The sequence below is a fragment of the Pleuronectes platessa genome, chromosome 11 (assembly GCF_947347685.1).
Source record: "Pleuronectes platessa chromosome 11, fPlePla1.1, whole genome shotgun sequence".
Classification (NCBI taxonomy): Eukaryota; Metazoa; Chordata; class Actinopteri; order Pleuronectiformes; family Pleuronectidae; genus Pleuronectes; species Pleuronectes platessa.
This window is the reverse complement of record NC_070636.1, coordinates 14,382,977-14,409,859: the sequence shown is the minus strand read 5'-3', so window position 1 is coordinate 14,409,859 and position 26,883 is coordinate 14,382,977. Positions and strand designations below refer to the sequence as shown.

The window sequence follows — 26,883 nt, the reverse complement described above, 5'->3', positions numbered from 1 at the left end:
TCCATTTAGTGCAATTTAAAAAGGCCTAAAACCAGACTGCTTGAATAGAATATTCGCAATTGAAATCTGTATGACCTAATCATTTCAGGAAAGGGTAGAGGATGATTTGAGGTTAAATCACATGGACAGATGTCTCCTGTATACCTTTACAGTAGGATACCTGGTCTCATTCTGCAGTATGAGTCTTACTGCTGTAAATGCAGCTTGTTTAATCACTTCCTGGCAACTCGTGATACATTTTTTTTCTCAGAAAAAGAAAAATGAAAAACATCATTTTGATGTTGTGATGCACAGGACTTGAAAATAACATTTTCATCAATAACCATCCACTGTTAATAAATTATAATACAAATGTGCTTTCATAATACAATTTAAAATCCCTTAGATACTTTAAATAAATAGATAGATAAAGCATTCAACCTTCCCCTGGGAAGTGAGAATATGCTCGATGAAATGACTTCATTTTCTGGATATGACTTCGATGCAACAGCACATTTAGAAACGTCTATTAAACCTAATGGAGATCAGTTGCACTGTTAAAGCACAACAAGAGTGTGGTGGGAAACCCCTTAGCAAGTGGCACAAAAGAAAAACAAACCAAACAATCTGAGGCGAGCAATCATACAAGATGTGTGTGTGTGTGTGTTTGTGTGTAAGGCAGTGATTCAGATTATCTTCACACAGGATTTCATGTCACGAGGAGCCGTTTCCACCTCAGAAGATTCAATTGCAATTAAATTATCTATAGGAAATCAAAACAAATTAAAGTAGAAATAGTAATGGCTTCAAACAACTCGTATCAGTGGAATGGCACTGGTATCCCCTTAATAATAAAATGATACTGTATGCTTCTTTCAGAGCCCTCTCTCTTAGTGCTGACCTCAGTAAACTTAAGTCTGATCTTGTAATCCAGCAATAAATACCTAATAAACGACATCACAAATCACGAGCGGTGTCCCAATTCACAGAGGTGAGACAAAAAGTCGAGGAGGAGTGCAACTGTCCCACAATGCAAGGTCCTTAAGAAATGAAGGCGCTGATTATTACGTCGAGGTCAGTAACATAGCTCCAGGAACATCTCATTAAACAATAAAGTGATCATCTTTGGGAAAAGAACTTGATGAGGCAAACGCGACCGAGTTAGAACATGACTAGAGCTCCCATGAGCCTCTGCTCTTCATTTATAGGAGCTATAGTTAGAGGATGCACACAGAAAATGTGATGAAGTTGTAACATTTGTCCGTCCAGTTCAGTGGTAAACCCTTTTATGTGTTAAATATGGACCGATCCCAGTGTCTTGTTTCAGCTAAAGAAGGAAAGAAAACCTCAAATCAAACCATAAATAAATCTGAGACTTTGGCTCTACACTTACTAAAACACACACTATGGAGTATTGTGTGTGTTTGTTAGTTTAAGTGGAAGCAGTGAAATGGAGGTGGATTGGAACAGAAAATACTTGATTCACACGAAAAATGAAACTGCATTGGTTGGCCACTAGAGGGCCACATGACCCTGTGTGGCCCACTCGAGGGGGACTATGGATGCTGATGATGTTTTGGCAGCAGTGGTGTCTGCAGTCACTTCTGTTAGTCTGTCGGTCATGTCCCTGGACAGTCTGTGCAAACATGTAAACCAGTGATGGTTGTTGTTGTTGTTGTTGTTGGTGGCTTGGCTTCTACTGCTACACGCTGCTCCCAAGTTCTGAAGATTCAGACTCAGAGTCGGCTTCAGAATCTCTGTTCAAAGGGAGAGAGAGCAGCCAAGAGTCACACACAATGGATTCGGCTTGTTCAGATAGGTCAGGACAGGTTTTATTCCTTTTGAATTGAGTTCAGCAGTACAGCCAGACAGCCAGACGTCTCACAAGTACACAAACAAAAGCAAAACCAACGAACGGGGGCAGATACTTCATGTCATTGTTGGGGATGAACAATAAACAGATATTTTGTCAAGTGCCATTTTTGAGGGGGACAGAAATATATACATATTAGAGTAAAAATAAATATAATAGTACCCTGCTGTTACCAGTGTTCTTTGAGGTGTTACGGTTCAATTGATTGAAGCATCCAAAAAGGAAGAACACCTTTATCATAACACCTCAAATAGAAAGCATCTCATTCTAACTGACTTGTCCAGGTTCAGTTGTGTGGCTTATGCTGTTGGGTTGTAACTTTTGCACTCATGTCGTGGCTTTTGCATTTGGGTTTTCCGTTGATGCGCTCGTGTGACATGGGTCGGCCCCCGTACAGGAGCCATTGCAGTCCTGCAGCACCACATTTAGCAGCCTACTCTTCTTGAGTTATCCTGGATTCAGTATGAACTTGTGTGTTGTGTATTTCACTTCTCACTCACAGGATTTCCTGCAGTAGTTTCTGGTTGCCTTGTCTCCTCTCCTCATCAATAGGGTAGGTCCTCAATATGAGCAGTCCCACAACAATAAGACACACAGGCACAGGAGAGACCAGCACCTTCAGGGTTAGACTGACGGTCTCTGGTTGTGAGCAGCTGCCGGTTACATAGCCGGCAAATCTGTAAAAAATGCAGAGAGAGAGAGAGAGAACTGATGAGAGAGCAGTTTGATGAGATGGTTTGTTAGAGGGTGAAGTAGTTTGGTGACCACATGACCACTGGACTGATGAGCTGTAACGTAGAACTGATGTTGCACTGTGTTAGATCACAGCTGTGTAGATGTAAGCTGTTTGAGAATGTAGTTTCTCTCATTGTGTCTGATTCCCTATGCTTCTCTTTTTCGATGCTGAGCCTGTTGGTGTTTGTTTGGCCAGCAAACAGCCCATTCCAAACAGACATGTTTAGAAAGGACACGGCACAAATTGTAGTAACATAAATAAGTTAGTTTGTACTCCTCCTGTCTCTGTTGTCTGTGTCTTCCAGCCTTCTGGTGAAACCAAACAGTAGCTGAGTGCTTTTAACATCTTAAGGATGACAGTGAGGCTGAAAACAGGAACGAACATGAGAATAGTTACCCCCGCCAAGGAGGTTATGTTTCACCCCTGACCGTTTGTTAGTTTGCAAGCAGGATTATGCAAAAACTACAAAATGGATTTCCACAAAACTTTGAGGAAGGATGACGCATGGTCCGTGAAAGAACCCATTAACATCTAGAGCAGATCCAGATCCATATTGTGAGGTAGGGTTTTGTTTTGGTAATTTTCCTCCACTTCAAAGGGAATAATCAATGGATCTTGATTTTTAAAAAATCGGACACATTTAGTTAAATGATATCTACGTGTGTGTGTGTGTGTGTGTGTGTGTGCAGTGTGGGGCAGCTTGATTGAAATTAAGGGCACTGCTGGGTCTTGGCGCAGGTATCTGCTCTACTGAGTAGCATTACAGAGGGTATAATTAAGATTGGATCAATATACTTACTTCAAACTGAGGGTAGAGATACCCAGGGATATCCCAGAGGCAAACTTAATGAAGAAAACATAGAAGGAGTAGAAGAGGGCTTCATGGCCATGCACATGTGGGTTCTTAACCTTGAAGTCATCCACTACATCAGGAAGCATCGACCTGAACAGACAAACATAACATTTAAAGGGAACCCTCAGGACAAATGTCTACTAGCACTACTTTTTACTGGTGATACATGTGTATTTGGACCATAAACTGTATATAAAGATGGAAGAAGCATCTCCACTTTCTGCCTCTATCCAGAAATGAAGCCAAAATATAAGAACACTACCATCTTGTGCTAATGACACCTTTTGGAGCCAGTGCTAACAATTGTGAGTCAGTCTCAGCTGTCAATCATGACCATTCACCTTTTTATAAACAGACTAACGGACTAAAACCAAATGTACCAGAAAAATTAACACTTGCATAAACATCAGTGTGATAAGAATTTCCTAAAGTGAGGGAAACCATCTTCAAGAAAAAAATGATATATTTTTTATTGACGATATATTTAATATACAGTTTGGTCCATGTGGGGTTTAGACCCTATACTGCAGCCAGCCACCAGGTGGCGATTGAGACACTTTGGCTTTACTTTTTGGGAGCAGTCATGTCGTCCATCTTTATATACAGTCCATGGTCAGGATCTAAGGAAGAACACAGTGATCGAATCGTTCTTACCAAGGCATGAGGAATGCAGCTGCTACACTCACACCTGCCGCCACTGAGATCAGGTAAGATGTGATGAGGCTGCTCTGGATGCAGACGATGAGGATCATGAAGGGCACTGCCCACTGTAGACAGAGAGAGAAAGGTGTGAGTCATTCCATAACAACTTGTTCTCTTTTGATGAAGACCTTATTTGTACCAAAAACAAGTATTTTTACTTACTGTGATGCCAAAGTAAACTGCTTTCTTCTTCCCAAAACGGGTCAAAAACCAATGCCACCATGGGATGCTCAGAGTCCCTGATACCTGGAGAAAAGATGTGACAATGAATTATATTCATAGTTGCGCCGTTAAACTGTTACATGCAAACAGGCCGTGTCCTAAATATAACAATGTAGTTTAATGAATGATTTTAAGCAGCACAAAGACATTAAAAACAGCCTTATGGTAGATTATTTGCGTGTTATGGATAATGTTGGTTTTTGAACCAACTTCGTTTGAGACAATAAATAAGTGTGTTTTCCCAAACTGTTGCTAGTAGTATGTCATACAAATCAGGCAAAACGTAAATCATCAGGATTTAAAATAAACTTAGTTTGAAATTATGGTCTTGGCTCAAGTCATGTCATATCCTGTGGTATATATGGTCTCATATTTCCCTGCATTTTATGTGGTTGCATGAACATAGTCAGAGGCGACACATGATTTGCCACATCCAAGCTTAAAAATATAGAGTTATAATTAACAATCAAATGAAGGGTCAACCAACCGACCAATCAGTAATCCAACTTTAAATAGCCCATATTCACAAATCACAATTTGACTCATATTTTTCAATATGTTGTACAAGGCTTTTGTGTAAAAGTAAATTGTTCTTCACTGAAATCTATTAAAACTCTACCTGTGCTTCATTAAGGATTGTGGGAATTGTAGAAATCTGAAAGAATGAAGTGCCCACTGGAGGAGGAGGAGGTTAAGGGACACAATATGTTTTTTGGGGGTCCTGACTCAACCCTGTCATGGGAATTTCTCAATAGTCAAGCACAAGTCATTACAATGTCTTTCTGGAAGTTTATTCTACATCTGCAGATGGGCATCAATGTACAAGACCATGGAATAGATTTCATACAATGAGCAATGACATACAAGAAAAGCAGCACTTTATACATCTCCAAGCCCCTCCTAGAGAGGAAACAAATGTTATCGATCAACCTCTTTCATGTTAAGCAATAGGTGACCAATATCCTGTCACCTACTCTTTCCCAGACCCTTGGAATGTAACATCTATTTTCAAGATCCCTTTCCCAATGTTTACAACCACAAATCCCCCGTGCTGTTAAGTCTTTGTTAGGTGACCCTGTCAGTGAGGAAGTCATATAACAGTTTGAGTGCAACCCTGACTTGTCAGGGATAATTTGTTATCTTTCTAAACATCAAAGTAGTTCCTCATATCAATCATTGCCCTAATAGTAAAATTTCTATCACAACCCTGACAGGGGGCAGACAACCTTTGACCTCTTGGGCACACTTGGTCAACTAATGTGAAATGACCACACAAGAACGAGACTGTCCGCAAAAACTCAACAGCATCAACGGATGAAATATTTCCATCCTGCCCCCTCCACTCTCACCTCTCCAAATATGAAAACATGGTGCCAGAAATTTTTTCCACTCCTAATCAGTGGCAGAGACCAGAGCAGAAAGCAGCAGCAGTGGGATGGAACTCACGACCCAAAAGGTTAAAGGTCCCATGGAGGCGATGACGGATAACCAGGGCAACAAAAGCATGCTGTATACGCGTCTCTCCCCTGATCTCCTGCTAACCGCGAGCCAGTGTGTGACTGGGAGAGAGGTTCCCAAGGGCCTGAACAACACCTCCTCTCACCCTGAAAATCTGACCATTCAGCTGCCGTGTCATGAATCTCCACATGCGAGGAGCGGCCTGAGAGTAAAGGCGGAAAAAAACCCACAAACACTGGGGGCTTGATTTGTGCCACAAGGACGGTCAGATAGGGTTTTCTGCTGCAGATTGTACCGACAACCACCGCATCTCTCAAACTCTATAAGGCTTTTTACATGGCAGAGAGTGGAGGAACTGAGACACTCACCATGATGACCAGCAGAATATTCTGGAAGTCATTCCTGTGTCCAAGAGCGTAGATGAGGAAAAGGGCAAAGTTTCCCTCCAGCAGCTGAGAAATAAAGAAGCATCATCTTTAAATAAACCACATAAAAAGTTAAAGGGATGGTTCAACATCCTTGTTTGCTTTTCTGCTTGACTAGCAGTTTCCCTGATTCATACTCAGCTAACTGCACGAAGAATATGCAAACAATTCCTAAAATGTGGAATTATTCCTTGATATTTAATAATAAGCTGTACATCCAATAAGAGCCAGGTAATGGATCACAACATTACCATGAAGGCCAACGAGGTGAAGAGGAAGCCGATGACCAGTTTGACGTACGGTCCGTGGCTCATCACCATCCACAGGCCCTGGCGGAAGGTCAGGAGGTTTGACTTTTGAGGGCCGCTCTCTAGAACACAAAGGGGAGCAGATAAGCCACCTGAGAATCCAATGCTGTAATAGATGTAATGCGCATTAACAGCCAATGGGATGAAAGATAATCTTCTGGTGTAATTTTTTAAACAGTGAGAATGTTGGCTTAAGTCTCAAATCCAAACCATTAAATCTTGAGGGAAATATTTATATTAGGCATTTTGTGCAGAGGTGGGGCTTTATCTGTAACAAAATGTAAAATTCAACACACGGCCTGAAAGAGGCATGCACTAGTTCGGATCTATGGTACAAAATTAAGGGGAGAAAGTGCACAACTGATCTTTAACTTTGACTTTTGTGTACCAACATTTTGAGATTGTGAGGTTGTGAATTGAATCCAGATTGTAGAGAGTAAACCATGGGTCGGTAATTCTTGAGAAGCTAGCAAAAGCCGGCTACAATTTTAAAATATGCAAGCGATACATCGCACCCACTCCAATCAGCCCGCTGGTCAAAGCGACACCAACAAAACAAATGAAGGCCGACTGTCTGACTACTGCTAAAGAAGGACTTTTACATCACTCAGGTCAGGTCTCTCTGGCTGATGACTCGGGTCATGTTAGTCACGGACAGGTACGCCAGCAAATTGTGTCTTTATGTCCGAATAAAATGATTGGTGGTGTTTATTACAGTCCTGCGAGGAACATTGACATCTGCTTTTTATTTTCAAACAACTTCATTTATTAATGCATATTAAGACTTTAAGAGGATGTCAACAAATAAGATAAAATGTGTTTCAGAAACAAATGACCAACCCCTGCCTTTTAGTGCGAGATGCATCATTTAAAATGTCATGTTGCCTCTTCACACTTAATTTCAAACAACATTCAGACCAAGCGTTCTATTTGTGCTTTTGCCAGTGAGCCATAACCTTTCAATGAGCACCTTCCAATCTTTAAAGATATAAGCCGACTCGAACCTTATCCTACTCAATAAATCATAGGGCCCTGTTCAGCACTGCTGTATTTGAGGTGTCAAGTAAATATAGACTTTTATTTGTTTTAAATAAGATGTGATTTTAGTGCAAGTCTAATGGCAGTTTTGAGTCACTGGTGTAAATCGAAGTTGAGCTGTTGATAATGTTTTACTTTTTGCAGAAGTTAGAAATTAGTCATTTAGTAAAAGTCATAAGTTCTGAGTCCACACCTAGGCTATAAATACTGTATCTCACACTGGCATTGAACACATGACAACCTCTTTTGTTCCCTCTTGGATTCGTACCTTTTTTCTCCTTCACACCCAGAAACAAGACGAAAGCACAGAGGACATATATGATGGCGATGACTCCTGAGGCCACCAAGTAAGATTGTTTCTGAGGACAGAAAAGAAAACGTTAGCTTGAACACTCGTGCAGACGCTGTGACAAATAGCTAGAAATATAATCATTTATCTGATGTCTTGCAGAGGAACCTTACCTTTTGCTCCAGTAAAACAGTGGTCAGGTTGTGTCTGGACGAGTTGCTGCTCTCAGTGACGTTGAACTCAGTGGGACAATCTGGGTCGCCACCTACGATCTGCCCCTGGATCGCCGTGCCCAGCACTGTACCCAGCACCTCCACCATCATACCTGAGGGCAACACAGGGACGTAGCATCAGAACATGAATGGCAAGATATATGTGAAACTCATTGGATCGCACGTGAAGTCCGACGTACGGTAGGCAGTGGCAGAATCCCTCTCTTTCTGGTTGTTGCTGATGAACATGGTCAGGGCTGAGTATGGCACATGGTAGCACTGTGAACATACGCACAGTTAGATATGCAGGCAGCAGAGATGAGGAACAAAGCATTGTTGGGTGTCAACATGAAGTACTGACCGTTTGCATTGATTGGAAGAGACAGTAACAGATCAGGTACCAGAAGAACTTCCCCTGCTCAAATGGAGGCACGTACCAGATCAGGAAGTACGTCAACACGGCAAACGGTGTAGAGAAAATGATCCTGAGAACAAAGAGGTGATCTTTAGAGCACAAAACAAAGCGAAAATAGTGCTTCTAATTTGAGTTTTATGCAGTACTGCTTGGCTAATAGAAATATAAAGCCTGCTTAAGAGTGCGTTTAATAGATTCTGCCCACTGTTACACAGTAAACAATGGCAACTAACAGACAAAGGCTGTTGAAGGAGCTGGAGCTGCTTGACATGGAAGAGTGCTTGCGTGGCACAAGCTTAGAGAATCGTAGTTGACTCTGAACACCCGTAGAAAGGACAGTTTTAGCTGAAATAAAGTGACAACCAGCGGGTCTAAATGCTTATGTTAATGTTTCTTAGTGCAGCGGTTCCCCGGTCTTGTTTCCAAACTGCGTTGTTAATTCAGTGTCATGACAGCCGTGGAATTAAAGCCGTGACAGCGGGTTTTTGCGCTGTTACCACCGCAGTTAGCATGGTGGCTAACCCGCTAGCGCCGTTATGACAGGGCGTTATAACCTTATGTGACCGTACACACATGCCGTTAGTGCTCTAACAAGCCACCGACAGCCGGACAACTCTGCTGGCTTAACACACTTGTCACATTAATCGTATTTGTGTTTGGGTATTGTGATATAGGAAATGAAACAGGAAGTTTGAGGTCCGGAAATGGTGTCGTTCGGAAATGCTGTGGTTAGCGGACCCGCCATGCCGAGGGCGTTCCTCTCTCCGTGTCAGTCCGTGAGAGTCAAAACGGAGAAGCATATATCGGCCTTTAGGGATGGCTGCAAGGAGGTAAAGTCAAACGCAACAAAGATATTTTAGTATCCACGGGAAACCACACGTCCCTTTTTGGCATCGATACACCCTAACTGAACCCTCATGTTCAGTTAAGAGGAACCGAAATAGTAAGTCCATTACTCAGCAAGTCTGTTAACGGAAAATAACTGTAAACTGTTTTATTAATAAGTATAATTGAAAGTAATTTTTCAAGCAAATGTGTCAATTTCTTCTATCATATTATAGGTCCAGCCACCCTGTTGACTTGCAAGGACATGCAGGTTTTCTTCTGCTATGGTGGTAGGTAGAAAAAATATTTTCTAATTTTAGATTACTGGACAAAATATAAAAAAAATGTGAAAAGAACATTTAGGGCTGGGCAATAAAACAATAGCAATAATAATTGCAATATAATTTTTTCCCCCAACAGATGTATCGATATGATAATTATGTATTCTACAAGCACATTGATCGACCTCAGATCTGTAAAATGTTTCTAAAGAGTTGTAACCACAACCTTTAAAATAAATAATGTGATATTTGCTATGATGATTATCGATAGATTGTTATAAAAATACGTTTTACCGCTATTGTTGAAAATTATTCAGCCCTAGAAAATGATGATCTTGATTTTAAATCAAGATCCATGAATTACTCTGTAAAAATGTCAAATAACACGCCATCTTGAAGAAAGTAATAAAGAAGTATTTTCTTGGCCCATGTAACATTCTTCCGCAAAGTTTCATGGAATTACATTCAGTATTATTTTGCATAATCCTGCTGACAGACAAACAAACCAACAAACGTACAGGGGTGGAAACATAACCTCCCTAGTGAAGGTAAAGATAGCTCGAGATAAGAAAGTTGTTAATAAGAGCCCTCAAGTTCACACTTTGAATTACGCCTCCTGCAGTCCGATGTCCAAATCCACTCTGTGGTTTTTGAGCCATCATACAGAGAAGATACATGCGTATAGAGATATATGATTAAACATGGAGAGAGGCTTCCCGTTTGCACTCAAACTTAGACACACGAAACCCCCCGCCCCCCTCTGGTTTGGCACGTGGAGAATAAAAAGGAAGCCCCTCCTGATTTCCTCTAATGTCTGAGCTGGTTAGATTAACTAATTTAATGTGGAAATACAGGTCAACCGGCGGCTGCTTCCTACACCGACATGGCTGGCTGAACAGAGGCCTCTGTACTCAGGTCATTAAAGCACAGGAAATGACCTTGAGGTTCATCCACTAAACACACGCTCACAAACGATGCTCAATAAACCTGCATCTTAATGAAGGATGTACTCTCAGCACATGTTCACGGGTAAAGTGTGGACATAAGAAGATATTTGTGTGTTCTCATGTGTCGTTTCATTTCAAAACGCTACACAGATGATTTTTTGACAAAGCCCCTCCCAAACAGGCAAGGAAACCACACACACACACACACACAAAAATGGACACACCCCTCATTCGTTTGAGGCTCATGGTGTGTTGTGGGCTGGACCAATCGCAGCAGGAGCCGGTAGCTCCCCTCCCCCTACCGGCAACATGCAGCTCACATGCACAGCTGGCAAATTTGACTCAAGTACCCACAGTGCTCGAGATATCACTGTGACACCATGTGGGAGGAAAATGTCTGAGTATTGAAGCAGACACTCATGACACTGTCGCAGCCAAATCTCGACGCCCTCTTCCCTTTCTTCATGTGCGTCACCGAAGCTGCAGCAATTTCCCTTTAAGAGCAGGATGTCAAGGTCGTCCTACTTTACAAACCCACTTCCACAGTGAGCTCAACTGTCAGCGTTGGTGTCTAGGTTATATACATTTGTTGGCCGGAGCCGTTTTCAGCTCTAAAGCAGCAGATTGGTATTTTATAACCTACATTTTCCTCAATCAATTTGATATCTAGGCTGTTCAAGGAGCTGAGGACGGCCCCCAGAGGCATATGGCAAGAGGACAGGCATCCTTTGACAAGTTGTGAGGGGTATCACAAGGTCAGCACATGTGCATTATACATTCACAGATTCATAGAGCTGTATAGATACAGAACAAATATGATTTGTGTACAGAGAGAAACTGTGCTGAGATACTGAACATCGAAAACATCTTGTTTCTATGTAGATAAATTAAAACAATAATCAGGATCTCTTAATGGAAGTAATTAAGATAAGATACAGTAGTGTGACTAAATACTACCATCTATATATTTATCTGGTATTTATTTTACTTAATTTATCAATATCAGAAATTGTTCCTTATTCTCTATTTATATAAATATATAAAGATAATCTATACATTATCTCTATTGTTAGTGTCTACATTGACAGGCGGGGGTCTAGTGGCAGAAACTTGGACTATGGGCAGAAAAGGTCTCTGGTTCGACTCCACGGAGAAACAACAAAAGACGAACCTGGATTGATCTGTCCAAAAATCCAAGAGTCTCCCTACCCTGTCTAGTGCCCCTGAGCAAGGCACCTTACTCCCCCAACATCTGCTCCCCGAGCGCTGTACATGGCTGCTCACTGCTCTGTGTGTACTGCACCAGATGGGTCAAAAGCAGAGATTAAATTTCCCTACCTGCATGAGTGTGCCTGTGCATGTCTGTGCATGTGTTTGGGACAAATAAATGCATCTTAATCTTAATCTTAATTAAAGGAATCCTGTTGTATTTTTGACCACTAGTAGTGCTAAGGAGCAACATTTTAATGAGTGGGTCTATGTTTAGTTTTGGCACAATATGCATGCTTTATGAGGTTAGACATGATACACATGAATACATTTGATAACTTGGAATTTTAAAAAGACAACAGTTTAAACGATTTAAGGGGGAAGCAGACAAGTTTGTCTGGACTAAAGGATTCAACTTTGATGAGTAGCACTGAATGTTTTCTCAGCTAAAGAGAAATCGCCACAGGGCACCTTTAAAAAGGTGCTGTATGGAAATGTTCTCTGCTGCCAAACAGGTTTTCTGGTGGCTGGACAGGAGCTTCATCCATTGTGGCATTAACATGAATTGGTTATAATATGTGGCCTTAACACTGAAGGCCGATTTATAGTCGGATTTTAGGGAGGCAAATTTTTCTAACTATACGACAAAGCGACGCGAGCCTCACGCAGCCCGCAAGGCTTGTGATTGGTCTGCTTACTACATCCCGTCCGGAGTCTAGTTTCCGGTTTCATGCCCCATAATACCGGCAGAAATCACAGAAGATTTAGAAGAACGAATATGGACCCAATAGAAGAGCACTTGGCAGAAGAGATCCGACAGTATGACCACTTTTATAACCCGTCACTGACTGGCGGATTTGTCCGCCAGAAAAAGGCTATGAGGAGCCGCAGTGGCGATGTAAATATACAGTCGATGAAGAAGAAGAAGACGTCTCTTCTTTGTGTGTTTTGTCTTCGACATAACACGTTACTCCCCTAGTGTTCTGGCGGGGAATTAACACGCGCAACCCTTGGGGAACCATAAACCAAAACGAGCCCGTCGATGCAGCTGCGTGGCCAGCCGCGGTTGCAGTTGCAGTACTATAATTCGGCCTTGAGACATCTTCAAAGCAGCCTTCGTGCTACAATGACTTTCTATTGGGTACATCGTGGAACGTATTCCTAATATGCTCTATGCTTTATGCTCTAATAGTCTTCATGAGGACTGGTAATGCCCACATTATAAGCAGTTTTATACAGACTTCATTCTTGCACTTGTTCATTCTTGGTAGCCACTTCAACCTTGTTGCCATGGTTACTGCCAGAGGCCCGTGAGCTGCTTTGTGTCAGTACAGTTGCCTTGCACTGTCACCCCAACTCAACATGCCACTTCCACATTATTTATTATTATCCCCTTTGGCTATCCTTTAATTTCCTCTTTGCTTTTTGCACCTGTGCTGAAACACATGTGCTGCTGTGAGATTCAGAAACTCACCAGGGCATCATGTGGCCGATGCTGGTCCATTTACTCCGGCTCACCAGGAAACCCACAGTTGGGTCTGTGACGGCGTCCCAGGCCCGGCCCACAAACAGGATGATGGAGGCATAGAAGGGATCCAGCTGGAGGGAGGAAATGGAGAGGGAGTGAAGCGTGAAACTAAAACAAAGAGAACGCTACATTCTACCTCATGTGGACAGTTCAAAAGAGCCACAACACCAACGGGCCTATGGGGACATTTTGAGGCTGTGTAACTGATTAGAATAGGGCAGCTTGTGTACGCACAGAGTAGCATTCAAAGTCACTGTAATGATCTCATCGCTTGAGCTGAACGGCCTTTATTAAGTTCCTATTGTGTTCAGTGGAAAAGTCAAATGTTCTAATTGAGTGACAAAAGCAAACCAGCAGGGGTCCTGTGTAAGCCGCTTGACCGACCACTGCAGGATTGAGACTGTTAAACTGATACGAGGCTGAGAAGAGCAGACATGAGATACGACCTTACATCTAAAGTGTGTTACTGGAACTATGAAAAGATAAGGGAGTTTCCCACTTTAAAAAAAAAAGGCTTCAACATTAAAATGTCTCTTTTAAGTACTCCTACATCTTTTATTCCTTATCCCTTACTCCGATAACAACAAAAGTCCTCTATTGCTAAAACCAATAAGTGTTATAGAAAGAAAATTGTGTTTTTCCTGTGCCACAAATGAGGCCTTCATTTGTGACATGTTGTTTGTGTATCTCTTGTCAAATTACCTGAGCCACATCCAGCAGGTAGATCTGGAGAAAGAAGCCCAGAACGCTGGCTGTGATCTGGTACGGAGCCCCACCGATGGCGTAGCATATTTTGCTGCGCACGGTGAGCTGATTCCTCTGCTCCCTTGGCTGGAAGAGAAGAAGAGGGGAGGGCACAGTAGATATGGGATCAAGATAGATTCAATTTATCACATTCTCAGGGCAGCTGTAATTTGCGGTGTGGTGATGGGGCGGTGGTGGGCTGTATACCCTCACCCAACCCTCGGTCCACAAAACGAATGCTGTGTTAAACAACCGGCGACTGTGAGGGACTTAGATTACGTCGCCCCACTTCTCAGAATGTTAGATTAGAGACTGATTAGTGTAACGATGTGGTGTTGGTCGATACACTGCAGTCAGAAAGTGGTGTGAAACTATGAGGTTACTGTAGTTCACACACACGCTCTCACTGCATCATGAGGACTCCAGCGCAGCCATTGGCTCTGGCGATAGGATGTTTGAGGTAGTGAGATTTCATGCTGAGTAGTCAGCAGTCAGCGGCCACAGCCAATCACCTGTAATAGTCGGATGATGCCGGCGAGAGGGGTTTCGCAGACTCTAAATTCACATCCGCCACACAGACACAAAAGCAGCATCACCTCATGTCGGGAGCAAACCGCTGCCCCCTCCCAACAAACAGGAGAGAGCAATGTTACTCTTCTACCAAGACCAGACTACTACTACCACAAGCTGCTGATAATAAAGGAATGCAGCCGGAAGCTTCAGAAAATAATAACATGTCTAAGTAAACCAAAGATTCTCCATTCACGGAAAATATAATGTAATGAGAGATATTTAGGGCTGCAATTTATCTATAATTTCACTATTAAGCAGTTGGCTTATTAAATACCAGGAAACTGTTAAAATGCCCATTATAGTAAAGAGTTTTCTGTTTATAAATACGAGTTTGAAACCACAACCTTCACACTGGATCCAACGTCAAGAAATAATGTGATATATCGGCTAATTTCAACGTTTTTATCGTTCTATAATTTTCTGGCCATATTGTTTAGCCTTGTAGCAGTAGGATTAGAATTAAAGCTGAAGTTGAATTCTAGACTGTATACGGATAAAATACACCTTACCATAGAAAATACGCACCTTTGGGAATAATCTGGGAGCCATTAAATAAACAGTCTTCAGTTTAAAAGCATTAAGATTACTAGACTGGTTTAATATGCATGTAAATCTGTGTGTAATCCCTCACAGGTCTTGGTTTGTTCAATATTTTTGGCATATAAAGTTGATTTCAGTCTCCAATTTGTCCAAACGGCTCGAGCATCGATAATCACGCCGCCCTGAAGCAGCAGCACCACGTCACGCTTCTGCAGAACATCTGTCTCTATGAAACACCGCTGGATCTACCGTAGTTTGAATTGGGAATGTCTTAAATTGTATTAGGACGAGGTCTCTTCCGAAGCCGGTAAAGCTCAGATTGATCAGCTGCCCCGAGGACAAACAGACTGCCGGAGGAAGCGGGTGAAATTCAAACCCCGAGGACCAAGTCAGGGGCGTGTAGGATAAAACCGAGAGGAAGTAACGAGCACATTTATACCACGTCTCTTTTATATAGGCGCGTTTTTACGCACATGGATAAAGACCGCAACAGAAGTCTCACTTGATTTCAATCCCACCACATATATCATATATAATTGACAATATGTGTGTATATATATATATAAATATATCTCTTGGCACTTACCAGTGTCGTCTTGATTTCTGTATTAATAGGTTTGACTGTTAATAAACTCGCTGCGCACTGCTCCGCGCCCTCCCCTCGTGCCATCGTGGCTCCAAGATTTTTGAAGAAATGTCTTCGTCTTTATTTGATTCTTTGGTTTTCAGTCCGATGCTCAAACCGCCGCTTCGCAGTAACGTGTGTCCGCTGTTCTCTCTTTCTCTCTGACTGTGTGTCTCTCTGACGCAACTCTCCGTGTCGTGTCCCTGATCATTACATTCTACTACGCCGCCTACGTCACGGTCTGCTATGACGTGTGACGATCGCGTGTTCCGTGTCCTTCAGGTGCTGCGGGAAATTACACCCCCAGCAGTTTGTCCGTGTATTTACACTGACCTGCAGGCTGTAAAAAAGCCTCTATATATTACGAGGAGTTAAAGCTGCATTAAAAGTCACAGAACTCACTGCGATACATTTCTCACAATGTGTTTAGTTGGTCAAGTATGAGCTACTGAGGGGGGGGAATAAACACGTCAAAACGTGCAGCTCGGTCGGGAATGTTGTTATCTGTGTATTTTAAGACTTTTGCCAAACTGTTCGATCATAAATTATGAAAAACAGCGGAAAATTATTGAACGGGAGTAAATAGGAGCCTTAATCAGGGACGGGGGACAGTGTCAGTGGTCATAGGTCAAAGGAGTCTGGATCCACACCAAAATGTAAAGGATTCATACGACATCCTTCCACAAGGTTGCGTGGAAATCCTTCACTAGTATTTGTGTAGTCTTGCCAACAAAAAAAATAAATTCAAGAAAATACACAAACTGAAATGATTCACAGCAAGAGAACATATTTGGAAGCTTATAAAAAATATTTCTTAAGAGGTTATAAGTTACTTCGAGTGGATTCCTGTTCATGGTGTCTCTGACTATGCTCATACAAATTTGTGGGTACTTTTACTGTAGAATAACTGAGAAAATTAAACGGCAAATCTGGGAAGTGGCTCAATGCAGTTTCCAGTGGATTCCTGTTCATAGAGCCTCTGACTATGCAATGTCCACATTCAAATTTAGATGGAACCTCCTGTTTTCACAGACTCATTCCACTTCAACATGATAGTAGATCATCTCTGAGTGTCAGCGACATTATATCAGTAAAGACTGAACTAAATTTTCAAAATGACTCCCCTTTAAACTGAAAAAGCATTTTATTGATTCCGCTCCCTGTCTCTGTAGCTTCTCATGCAGACTATTAATGTGGGCTATTAACAGGTTCAACTAGTGCAATCAAAGTTGACAAATGTAAAGTTGACACACTCCACCTCATATCCTTGTACATGTATTTGGAAATGCTTTTTTGAGAGTACATCGAACAACATGGAGGAAGGTAAGACACCTAAATGATATTCAGTAACAATTAATTAATTGTTTATATAATGTCGCTGACACTCAGAGATGATCTACTATCATGTTGAAGTGGAATGAGTCTGTGAAAACAGGAGGTTCCATCTAAATTTGAATGTGGACATTGCATAGTCAGAGGCTCTATGAACAGGAATCCACTGGAAACTGCATTGAGCCACTTCCCAGATTTGCCGTTTAATTTTCTCAGTTATTCTACAGTAAAAGTGCCCAAAAATTTGTATCAGCATACTCAGAGACACCATGAACAGGAATCCACTCGAAGTAACTTATAACCTCTCAAGGAATATTTGTTATAAGCTTCCAAATATGTTACATTATGAATGCATTAGGCCACTTTCACAGATTTGCTATTTAATTTTCTCAGTTATTCTACAGTAAAAGTACCCAACAATTTGTATGAGCATAGTCAGAGACACCATGAACAGGAATCCACTTGAAGTAACTTATAACCTCTCAAGGAATATTTTTTATAAGCTTCCAAATATGGTTACATTATGAATGACATTGGCCACTTTCACAGATTTGTTCTTTAATTTTCTCAGTTATTCTACAGTAAAAATACTCAAAACTGTGTATCAGCATAGTCAGAGACACCATGAACAGGAATCCACTCAAAGTAACTTATAACCTCTCATGGAATATTTTTTATAAGCTTCCAAATATGTTACATTATGAATACATTCGTCCTTTTTCACAGATTTTCCCATTAATTTTCTCAGTTATTCTACAGTAAAAGTACCCAAAAAATTGTATGAGCATAGTCAGAGACACCATGAACAGGAATCCACGCGAAGTAACTTATAACCTCTTAAGGAATATGTTTTATGAGCTTCCAAATATGGTAACATTATGAATACATTGGGCCACTTCCCAGATTTGCCCTTTAATTTTCTCAGTTATTCTACAGTAAAAGTACCCAAAAATTTGTATCAGCATAGTCAGAGACACCATGAACAGGAATTCACTCGATATCACTTATAACCTCTCAAGGAATATTTTTAATCAGCATCCAAATATGGTTACATTATGTACACATTTTTTTTTTTTTACAGACTTGCCCTTTAATTTGCACTAAAAATACATGATAATTGACATGAGCAGATACGCCATAAAGATTAAAAAAATAAAAAAAAAAAAAAATTAAGTTGTATTTGTAGTAATTTTAGGCCGTTTCAGCCAACCATGCTGTTTTACCGTATAGCCACAAGTAGACACGCAAAAAAAAACCCGGTGGCGGCTGGCTTCTTAGATGACGGCTCACTTTACTGCAGTCTCAGCTCGAGTGAAACAAAGCCCCTTGGTTGTGAGTTGGTCTTATGACATACAGTAACCTTAAACATCTTAATCCTGCAGATTTGTTTCCAGTAAAGGTGGAAGCAGCCACTCATAAATATACCACTTTGTGTAAATGAGTAAGAGACCGTAGAATGGTCAACGTGTATATTGTATATATTTTTAACCTTAAGGAGCAGCGCGGTGGTGCAGTGGTTAGCACTGTCGCCTTGAGGCAGAGTTTGCATGACCCCACCTTGTGTCCGGGGATTTTCCCCTTCCACGGTAGGAAATCCAGTTTAGGTTACTTTAAATTGCCTAAGCATGTGAATGGTTGTTGTTTGTGTGTGTCAGCCCTGTGATGGACTGGTGACCTATCACCTAATGTCAGCTAAGAAAGGTTCCAGACCCCTAAAGGATATGACATATAGGTAATGGAGGGGTTAATAAAACAGCATAATTGGGACACAAGTATAGGACAACAGAAAATACTTGATTCACACACGAGATGTCACTGGCTGGCCACTAGAGGGCCACATGACCCCGTGTTGCCCACTGGAGGGAGACGACGAATGCTGATGGTGTTTGGGCAGCCGTGGTGTCTGCGGTGACTTCTCTGTTAGTCCACAGAGCTGGTGGTCACATCCATGGACAGTCTGTGCAAACATGTGGTGGTGGTGGTTGTTGTTGTTGGCTTGTCCTCTGCTGATACATGTTTCTCTCAAGTGCTGAAGATTTCAACTCAGAATCTGCTTCATAATCTCTGTTATAAGAGCAAGAGAAAGGCCAAGAGTCACACTCAAACGGTTTGGCTTGTGTAGACAGGGTGCATGAAACATTCAAACGACAGGACAACGTTTATTTAAGGATTTCCATTGAATAAGTGAGCTGCCTGACTGGAGTTGACTGTTGTCTTTGCTCACCGAAATTTTCCGGATTCTACTTCAGGATTATTCCTTGTCATAAGTGAGTCCTCCCCAAACAGTTCAGTTCAAACAATATACTGTCACTTTCATTTGTTTGCGTTCTGGACATTGTGTGCAGAGCTTTCTCTAAACACTGTATTGTGCAGCTAGAAAACGTTGTGTTTACCCACTTGGTTTATCAGCAGGGTTAGGGTTAGGGTAGGGATTAAAGACTTTTTAATCTGTGTTTTTCATAAAATTTTGGTTAATTTACTCAACTGGTGTTATTTTTTCATACATTACATGTGGATATTACAGAGATCCGTTAAGCAATCAACACAAGCTTTAGACCGGGGCTCAGAACGTTTCAAAATAAAGCTCTGTAATAAAAAAAAAAAAAGAAGGAATATCTCTGTCATTCCGATGTGTTGAAATAAAGATAATCAAATCATCAAACTGATCTGGTGTCGGTTCATGCGGTTTGACCCAGTTGCCGCCCGCTGCTGTAGTTTATCAGAGCTAATAGAAGAAGACATGTTCAACTGGGTCGACAGACTGAAGGCACACAGCCCCATCCCCACTGTCTGCTACAGAGCACGGGTCGCCTGCTCATTCACTTTTTGTTGGAATAATTGTATATAAGTTATCATGAACTGAATATGACCTGGTGTAGGAGTTGTTATTCAGTGCTGTCTGGAAAATGTTGAAGTAAGCTTCTAAGCTGTAGGCGACATTCTTACACAAGAGTTAGCCTGACTAACCACTGCTGTGCCTTGCCTAAAGTGGATTTTTAAGGAACTGTCTGTTATGGTTATGAAACCATAAAGGTTATTTTTCCAGATAAAGCAACACCCCGAAGAGAAGGAGTTATCAAGAAATTATAATACCCCACCCACGATGTGTTGTAATTTTGAGCTGTGCAAATAAAAACACTGTGTTTGGGAAGTTCCGTTGAAGTTGGCTCCGACCTATTCAGAGGTGCGGACGTCCCTTGCAAGGACTTCCCTTGCAAGTAAAAACTGAGTACTCGTGTATATGTGGTGTTTGATTCAGTTCTTACAGCATTGTTACATGTCTGGGTGAAATTCCCTCGACATTTTTAACGGTGAAGTAGCTGGCAAATCTGTAAAAAACGCGGAGAGAGAGAGAGAGAAGGGGGAGAGAGAGAACTGATGTGAGGACAGTTTGACAAGATGGTTTGTTAAAGTATGAAGTAGATAGTCCACATGATCTCTAGACTGATGAGCTGTAACTGGGAACTGATGTCACACTGTGTTAGATCAAATAATAAACTTGCTTCAAACTGAGGGTCAAGATACCCAGGGATATCCTGGAGGCAAACTTGATGAAGAACACAAAGAAGGAGTCGAAGCGGGCTTAATGGCCATGAACATCGGGGTATGCATATGAGGTATATTTATGATTTGATCAGAGAAGGAACTTTCTGTCACAATTCAAGATGAAAACTGGGAAGATATTTGGAGGTATACCCAATCAATTTCAGTATTTAATTGCACCAAAGGAATGTAATTAAGGATTATACATCGTTGGCACATTTCTCCCAATCACAGACATTATTTTAATCTGGCTCCTTCGCCAATGTGCCTTTAATCCAAATGGACACTGCTACATTAACTTACTGTCTTTGGTAATGCTGTAAACTACAAAGGTATTGGTCTGATATCTGAAATCAGAAAAATACTGGGTTTTGGGCTGGACATAGACCCAGTGTCCCTCATGGGCCTTCCAAGTAGATCTGTACATGTGAATCTGAGCTACTGCTTTGTGTTTGCCTGTTTGTTTGCTTTAAAGGTTCAGTGTGTATAATTTAGTGATAGTGGTGAATTTGTATGTTACAGCTGAACAACCCTCAACTCACCCTCCCCTTCCAAACATGAAGGAGAACCTGTGGGAGTCTTCAAAATCAAAAGATGTTTAGTTTGTCCAGTCAGTCATGGCGGCCTCCGTATAGAGAGGACCAGGGGTGGACTGGGACAAAAATTCAGCTCTGGCATTGTCTGTCCAGACCAGCCCACTACATTATCAGCGGACACCACATAGAAGTCCAAAAATCTCGCGGCGTCTTCTCTCATGCATACTACTGTTACCACCTAGCTCAAAGATGGCAACAAGAAGGGAGGCCACACACAAACCTCTCAAGCCAAAAGTAAATTTATTTAACTCCAAATCAAGACAGCTCTAACTACGTAGTGGGATGTGTAAAATAAGTTACGCGTCAGTGGTGTTAACAGTGTTTGGATGTGTGAAAATAAGGTGTGATGTATGTTGTAAGGTGCAGAAGCAAAGAAAAACAAAGGCTGAGGGCCCCATGCCCCTGGAAGCAGCCTTTAGATCTGCAGCTGAAACCCAGCCCAAAAGGGCAGGCCCAGGGTGACGCCCCTGCCAGCTCTACCTGTGTCTGGAAAACAACTCTTCAGACTCTCACATGTCAAGTGGTCAACCTGAGAAGGACATGGATACATTATAATGTCTCTAATCATCACAAATTAAGTATGATTTCATAAAACATAAAAAATGATAAACTCACCAGACTAGAGGAGACTCAACAGACAAACGTTGGTACAGTGAAGGCAGAGAGTGGAGGCAGACAGAGAGCAAGTCCTCGAACATGGACACAGGGGGAACAACTCCTCAGGCTCTCACATGTCAAGTGGTCAACCGGAGAAGGACATGGATACATTATAATGTCTGAAAAATAAAGAAAATGTTTTCCTCTGTCCTGCACCTAGAGTTGAGAACTTTTTGGATGTGTGTTTCTTTTAAAACCTTTTGAAAATTATTATAATTATGAAGTATGAATTTATACATTAAAAAATACATGATAAACTTACCAAATTCTAACAGTGGTCCCAAATGTCCACATATAAAACAGAGGGAGAACGACTCCTCAAATATATCACTACAACCTGTAATGGAGAATAATTTATCATTTAGTGTACATGATCACACCATTAAGGATCAACACATAAGCACAATAAAACTTCTGAAAAGAATTAGCTTGATTCTGCATCTCTATTTACAGCTCAGAAAGTTTACTGTTGCTATGGCAACAGTAAACGACGTTAGCAGCTCTTAGCTAGCTTAGCTAAATCATCTGAACAATAATAACCCATAATATCACAAATCGGCATATTAAAACAAAATCAAAAACGTTTTCTACTTTGTTTTGGACATGTCTCAAAAATGTAGCCTAGCCAGCGCCAGGCCAACGTTACTTACCATGTCTGCCTCCACTCGCTCATCATTGTCGAGTCCTCCTCGCTCGTCTCCCGGCGCACCTGCTGCTGCTGGGCTGGTGAACCCGGCACCAAATAGGTCCGTCAGTTTGGCACATGTAGCAGCCTCCACCTCCAGAGACTTCAGCTTTTTTTCCCGATGCTTCTCAGCGCCACCCGGGCGTTTTTAACTCTTATTATCCATTTTAAGTTTCTGTCTCAGCAGCAGCCCGTCCCGCGACTCCCCCCGCCAATGCCATGAGGTCCCGCCCCACCCTGGTTTGTGTTGTGATTGACAGCACTGTCAGGGCTCTCTGAGCCTGTCATCCCATGATTGATTTACAATGACAAACAATAGACCAATAATGTGTGTCGATGCTGGCAACACACTGCTAGCCCTCTGTAGCCAATTGGCCGGCCCAATTGGAGGGAATTAAGAGAGGAAGAAGAGAAGAAAAAAAGAAAAAAAAAGAAACATAGCGGACCAGACCGGCCCACATTGGGTCAACGGCCCACCGGGACGATGCCCGGTATGCCAGATGGCCAGTCCACCCCTGTATATATATATAAATATATTAATACTAAGACAAGAAGGTGATAAGACAGGAGCCATTACAAAATTAAAGATCAGATGCTGCAAGAATGACGCAATTAAAAATCCACCGAAATGAAACGTCCTGTTTTTATTTATCGAAATAAATGATCGCAAAACTTCATCATCAGTAGGTTGTTTTATCACCATAACAACCAGATGCTAAGATTTGAAATATTATTTTGATTGACAGGGACACTCTCCCAATACCTCCTTTGATGCTTTGATGAACAGCATCAAAGTTGTTATTTGGATTGGAGACCTCTGATTGGCTGTTGATTGCTTTAAATACTGTTCAAGTTTAAGACAGTTGCTGTTGCACTCTGACCTTGACTGAGGTAAGTCATGTCTCACTCTCTCTCTGTATTTACCCAGCATGCTAACCAATACAATGCAGGCTCATTATTCAAGTTTGAAATGAAACCACTGTGTAATATGAAGCTGCTGCTGTTACATGTTGATAATGTGCTGTTTGCTGTTGCTTTTATGACAAATGTGAAAATATTGTTGCTGGCTTCTTTTGTGTTTTCTGCTGCTTATCTTAATGGGTGATATGTGTTAACGTGATGCTAAGTAGCGTTAGCTCGCCGAGGCCAGGCAGAGCGAGGCATTGTGGACAAAACACCTGTAGCACCAGGACATTTCCACATTTCACAGCTTATTCTACCAAACGATGTGTTTTTGTAACATTGGGAAGATTAACCTTGGTGTTTAACTTTAGTATTTAAGATAAAGTAAAAAAAACAACAACTGCCATCACTGCCAATCCAATTCAGATTCAAATTCAAATCAAAGGGGCTGGGTGCCATGGTGATTGATTTAAAAAAAACATTTACTGGTTATTTTTTGGTTAATGTGTAGTTTGAATGTGTTGAAGGACAAGTTGACGGGAGCGTAAGTTAATGCTAGGAGCACATGACATGAGGTGTGTAGCTCCTTTAAGGAAAAAAACAATCCCTCTCCATTGGGTCTAATGTTATTTCAGAGAAAACTTTTCTGCATCACCTCGCATAACTTGCTCACACTGTCCCATTTTTTTACTCTCACAAATTTCAAATATATCGGTGTGTCTGGCAAAGTCTTGGAATTCTCACGATGTCTTTATTTCACCGATAGGACTTATAGTTTTTGAATTATAGTTGTTTGAGTGGTGCACTCAGAGTTTAGATTTCTCTCTTGTCCCAGTGAGGAGAGAACAGGTGCATTCAGTTGAGTTTCCATGGCAACCAGATACACACACATAGCAGGAGGGGAGTCTCTCTCTCTCTCTCTCTCTCTCTCTCTCTCGCTCTCTCTCTCTCACGCTTAAACCAGCCAGTCTGTCTCTCTCCCTCTCTCTCCTTCTCTCTGTGTCTCTCTATCTGTGTCATTTGTTTTATATTGAATGTTTAATGGATCAAATTCACCCTAAATCTTACACACTATTTCATCCTGTCACCTGCAGACATAAAGCCTTTTGACTTCAAGTTCCAGACAAGAAAGGAAAATAGTGCATCAACTGTTCAAACAGCTTCTTCAAAAGATCGATCTACTCTCTGTGGTGAACCATGCAGAAACCAGACGTTGTGACGGCCCTCAATGCCGAACTCCTCACAGCCTACAGGAGGATTCTGGCTCTTAAGGAGGAGGTGTGGCAGCTGAAAAACCAGCTTCAAGACAGTGATGTCATAAAGATGGTTTTGGAGAAGGAGAAGGAGCAGGAGAAAGAGAAAGAGAAAGAGAAAGAGAAGGACAAGGAGCAGGAGAAAGAGAAAGAGAAGGAGCAGGAGAAGGAGAAGGAGAAGGAGAAGGAGAAGGAGACCCAGGCCTTGAAGGAGAAGGTGGAGCAGCAGGAAAACCAGCTGAAAGAAAAAGATTGTGTCATAAAGAAGGAGGTGAAGAAACGGCACGCTCGCCTCAGGGCCTACCTTGACTGCCTTGCTGAGCTGACTGTCTCTCAGGCCAAGAATAAGATGATGGAAGCAAGTCTGCTCCAGGAGCCACCCCAGGAGGAGAAGGAGAAGGAGAAGGAGAAGGAGAAAGAGAAAGAGAAGGAGAAGGAGAAGGAGAAGGAGAAAGAGAAAGAGAAGGAGAAAGAGAAGGAGAAGGAGAAGGAGAAGGAGAAGGAGAAGGAGATCCAGGCCTTGAAGGAGCAGGTTGATCAACTGCACCTTCAGCTGAAAGACAAAGACTGTGTCATAAAGAAGGAGGTGAAGAAACGGCGTGCTCGCCTCAGGGCATATCTTGACTGCCTTGCTGAGCTGACTGTCTGTCAGGCCAAGAATGAGATGATGGAAGCAAGTTGGCACCAGGAGCCTGCGACAACAAGGAGCAGTGAGGTGGAGGTCAAGAAGGAGATGGAGAACGATAAGGTGCTCGCTTCAAGGCCTAAAGGAGACGAAACTGCAGCAGGAGACAACACCAACTATGGGACTGAGCTGCAGAAAGGAGGAGGCTGAGCTGAGCTGGAGGAGAGAGAAGAGGTGGAGAAGCCCCCGCCCTCACCCTTTTCCTACTCTTAAAACAAACCCCTCCCCTGTCCCCCTTTCTATATATTTGAAATAATCTAATGATGTGTTGTAAATATGTTGAACTTTTTGAATAAATATGACTAGTACAGTAACATCTGCCTCTGTCTTTCTGAATATAGATACAGGATTCATTGATCAATTAACACAGTGTTGGAGTGAAACAAATCAGTGTGATTCATTTAGTTTGCTACTATTCATACAAACACAACACAGCAACAGAAGACAAACAATGTGTCTTAACTTTATTACATTTGGTCAAATCTATATATTAATTATGACAACAATACAATAATAATACTATCATCTCATCTGAGGGCCCACCCATCACACTGACCACGCCCATCTGACACGCACACACACTTACGCACACACACACATGCACACGCACACGCACACACACACGCGCACGAACAAACACACACACACACACGTCATTATCATTTATATATTTAGTGTATATATATACATTTATTTCAATTAATTTATGGTTGAGGTCAATATCAGATCAGAAGACGTGTTCATGGCACTGAAGTCAATGTAAAATGATTTAATTTATATAATCAATTTGTAAATTAATTATGTAAATTATATTACAGTATGGATGTGGTGGTCTAACTATAAATACATTTTATTTTCATTAAATTATATATATTTGTTGTAATTAGTGATTTTATTTTCAAATTGTTGATTTAACGATTAAGTCGTTTTCCCAATTGCACCTAAAGACTTTTTAGTTTTTCTGGTCATGATGAACCTGTGTATTGATTTTTGTGAAGATGGGTCAATGTGAACACGTTCCGGGGGTCTCGGGGGGGAACCATTGAGACATTTTGCAACGCCCATTATAAAATCCTCCAGAATTCCTAAATTTACACCACTTTCTAACTTTCTGCAAATTTTGGTAAGAATTTGAGCGTGTTAAAGCCCTCAAAAAGCCAATTCATTTGCCTGAATAATAATAATAATAATAATCCTTACAATTTCAATAGGGTCTCACCTGACCTCTGATCAGTGCTCGGGCCCTAACTAGAATGGCCACCAGTAGAGTCCATAAACCCAAACCTAACAGTTAAAGAACATGTTTGGTTTTCCAAAAACATTGAAACCACATTTAGATTCTTTAGACTTTTAATTGGATCTGCACCAAATTCTGAAGTGACATGTTTTTACTGGGATGAAATGTAAAATGTGACAAACTATACCAACACTGAGCTGAAAACAACAA

General features: G+C 41.5%; 2 protein-coding genes across 6 annotated transcripts; one reads left to right on the top strand and one right to left on the bottom strand.

The window, feature by feature from the left end:
- Positions 1–194: 194 nt before the first annotated feature.
- LOC128450723 (sodium-dependent lysophosphatidylcholine symporter 1-B) lies at positions 195–16,014 on the bottom strand. Its single transcript, XM_053434347.1, has 14 exons — positions 15,744–16,014; positions 14,003–14,131; positions 13,247–13,371; positions 8,457–8,580; positions 8,296–8,374; positions 8,057–8,208; positions 7,863–7,953; positions 6,500–6,618; positions 6,192–6,275; positions 4,306–4,389; positions 4,096–4,208; positions 3,388–3,531; positions 2,353–2,529; positions 195–1,736 (listed from the first exon to the last, which is right to left on the bottom strand). The coding sequence occupies exons 1-14, from the start codon at positions 15,825–15,827 to the stop codon at positions 1,682–1,684; spliced, it is 1,560 nt and encodes a 519-aa protein (XP_053290322.1). The 5' UTR covers positions 15,828–16,014; the 3' UTR covers positions 195–1,681.
- LOC128450724 (cilia- and flagella-associated protein 251) lies at positions 9,212–25,750 on the top strand. Of its 5 annotated transcripts, XM_053434350.1 has the most exons (5): positions 9,212–9,453; positions 9,572–9,625; positions 11,234–11,318; positions 23,342–23,486; positions 24,593–25,750. In XM_053434350.1, the coding sequence occupies exon 5, from the start codon at positions 24,696–24,698 to the stop codon at positions 25,584–25,586; it is 891 nt and encodes a 296-aa protein (XP_053290325.1). In that variant the 5' UTR covers positions 9,212–9,453; positions 9,572–9,625; positions 11,234–11,318; positions 23,342–23,486; positions 24,593–24,695; the 3' UTR covers positions 25,587–25,750. The 5 variants fall into 5 exon arrangements, 4 of the variants coding, with proteins under 4 accessions (XP_053290325.1, XP_053290326.1, XP_053290324.1 ...); XM_053434351.1 differs by lacking the exon at positions 11,234–11,318; XM_053434349.1 differs by lacking the exon at positions 23,342–23,486 and having other exon boundaries at positions 9,213–9,453.
- Positions 25,751–26,883: the final 1,133 nt, after the last annotated feature.

Bases quoted from the DNA above. Each gene is read 5' to 3' on its own strand.
- LOC128450724 (XM_053434351.1), top strand. From the start codon at position 24,696: ATGCAGAAACCAGACGTTGTGACGGCCCTCAATGCCGAACTCCTCACA.
- LOC128450723 (XM_053434347.1), bottom strand. From the start codon at position 15,827: ATGGCACGAGGGGAGGGCGCGGAGCAGTGCGCAGCGAGTTTATTAACA. The intron at 14,132-15,743 runs GTAAGTGCCAAG...CTTCTCTTCCAG, and splicing joins CAGAAATCAAGACGACACTG to CCAAGGGAGCAGAGGAATCA. The intron at 3,532-4,095 runs GTAAGAACGATT...TTGTCTGTTCAG, and splicing joins GCTGCATTCCTCATGCCTTG to GTCGATGCTTCCTGATGTAG.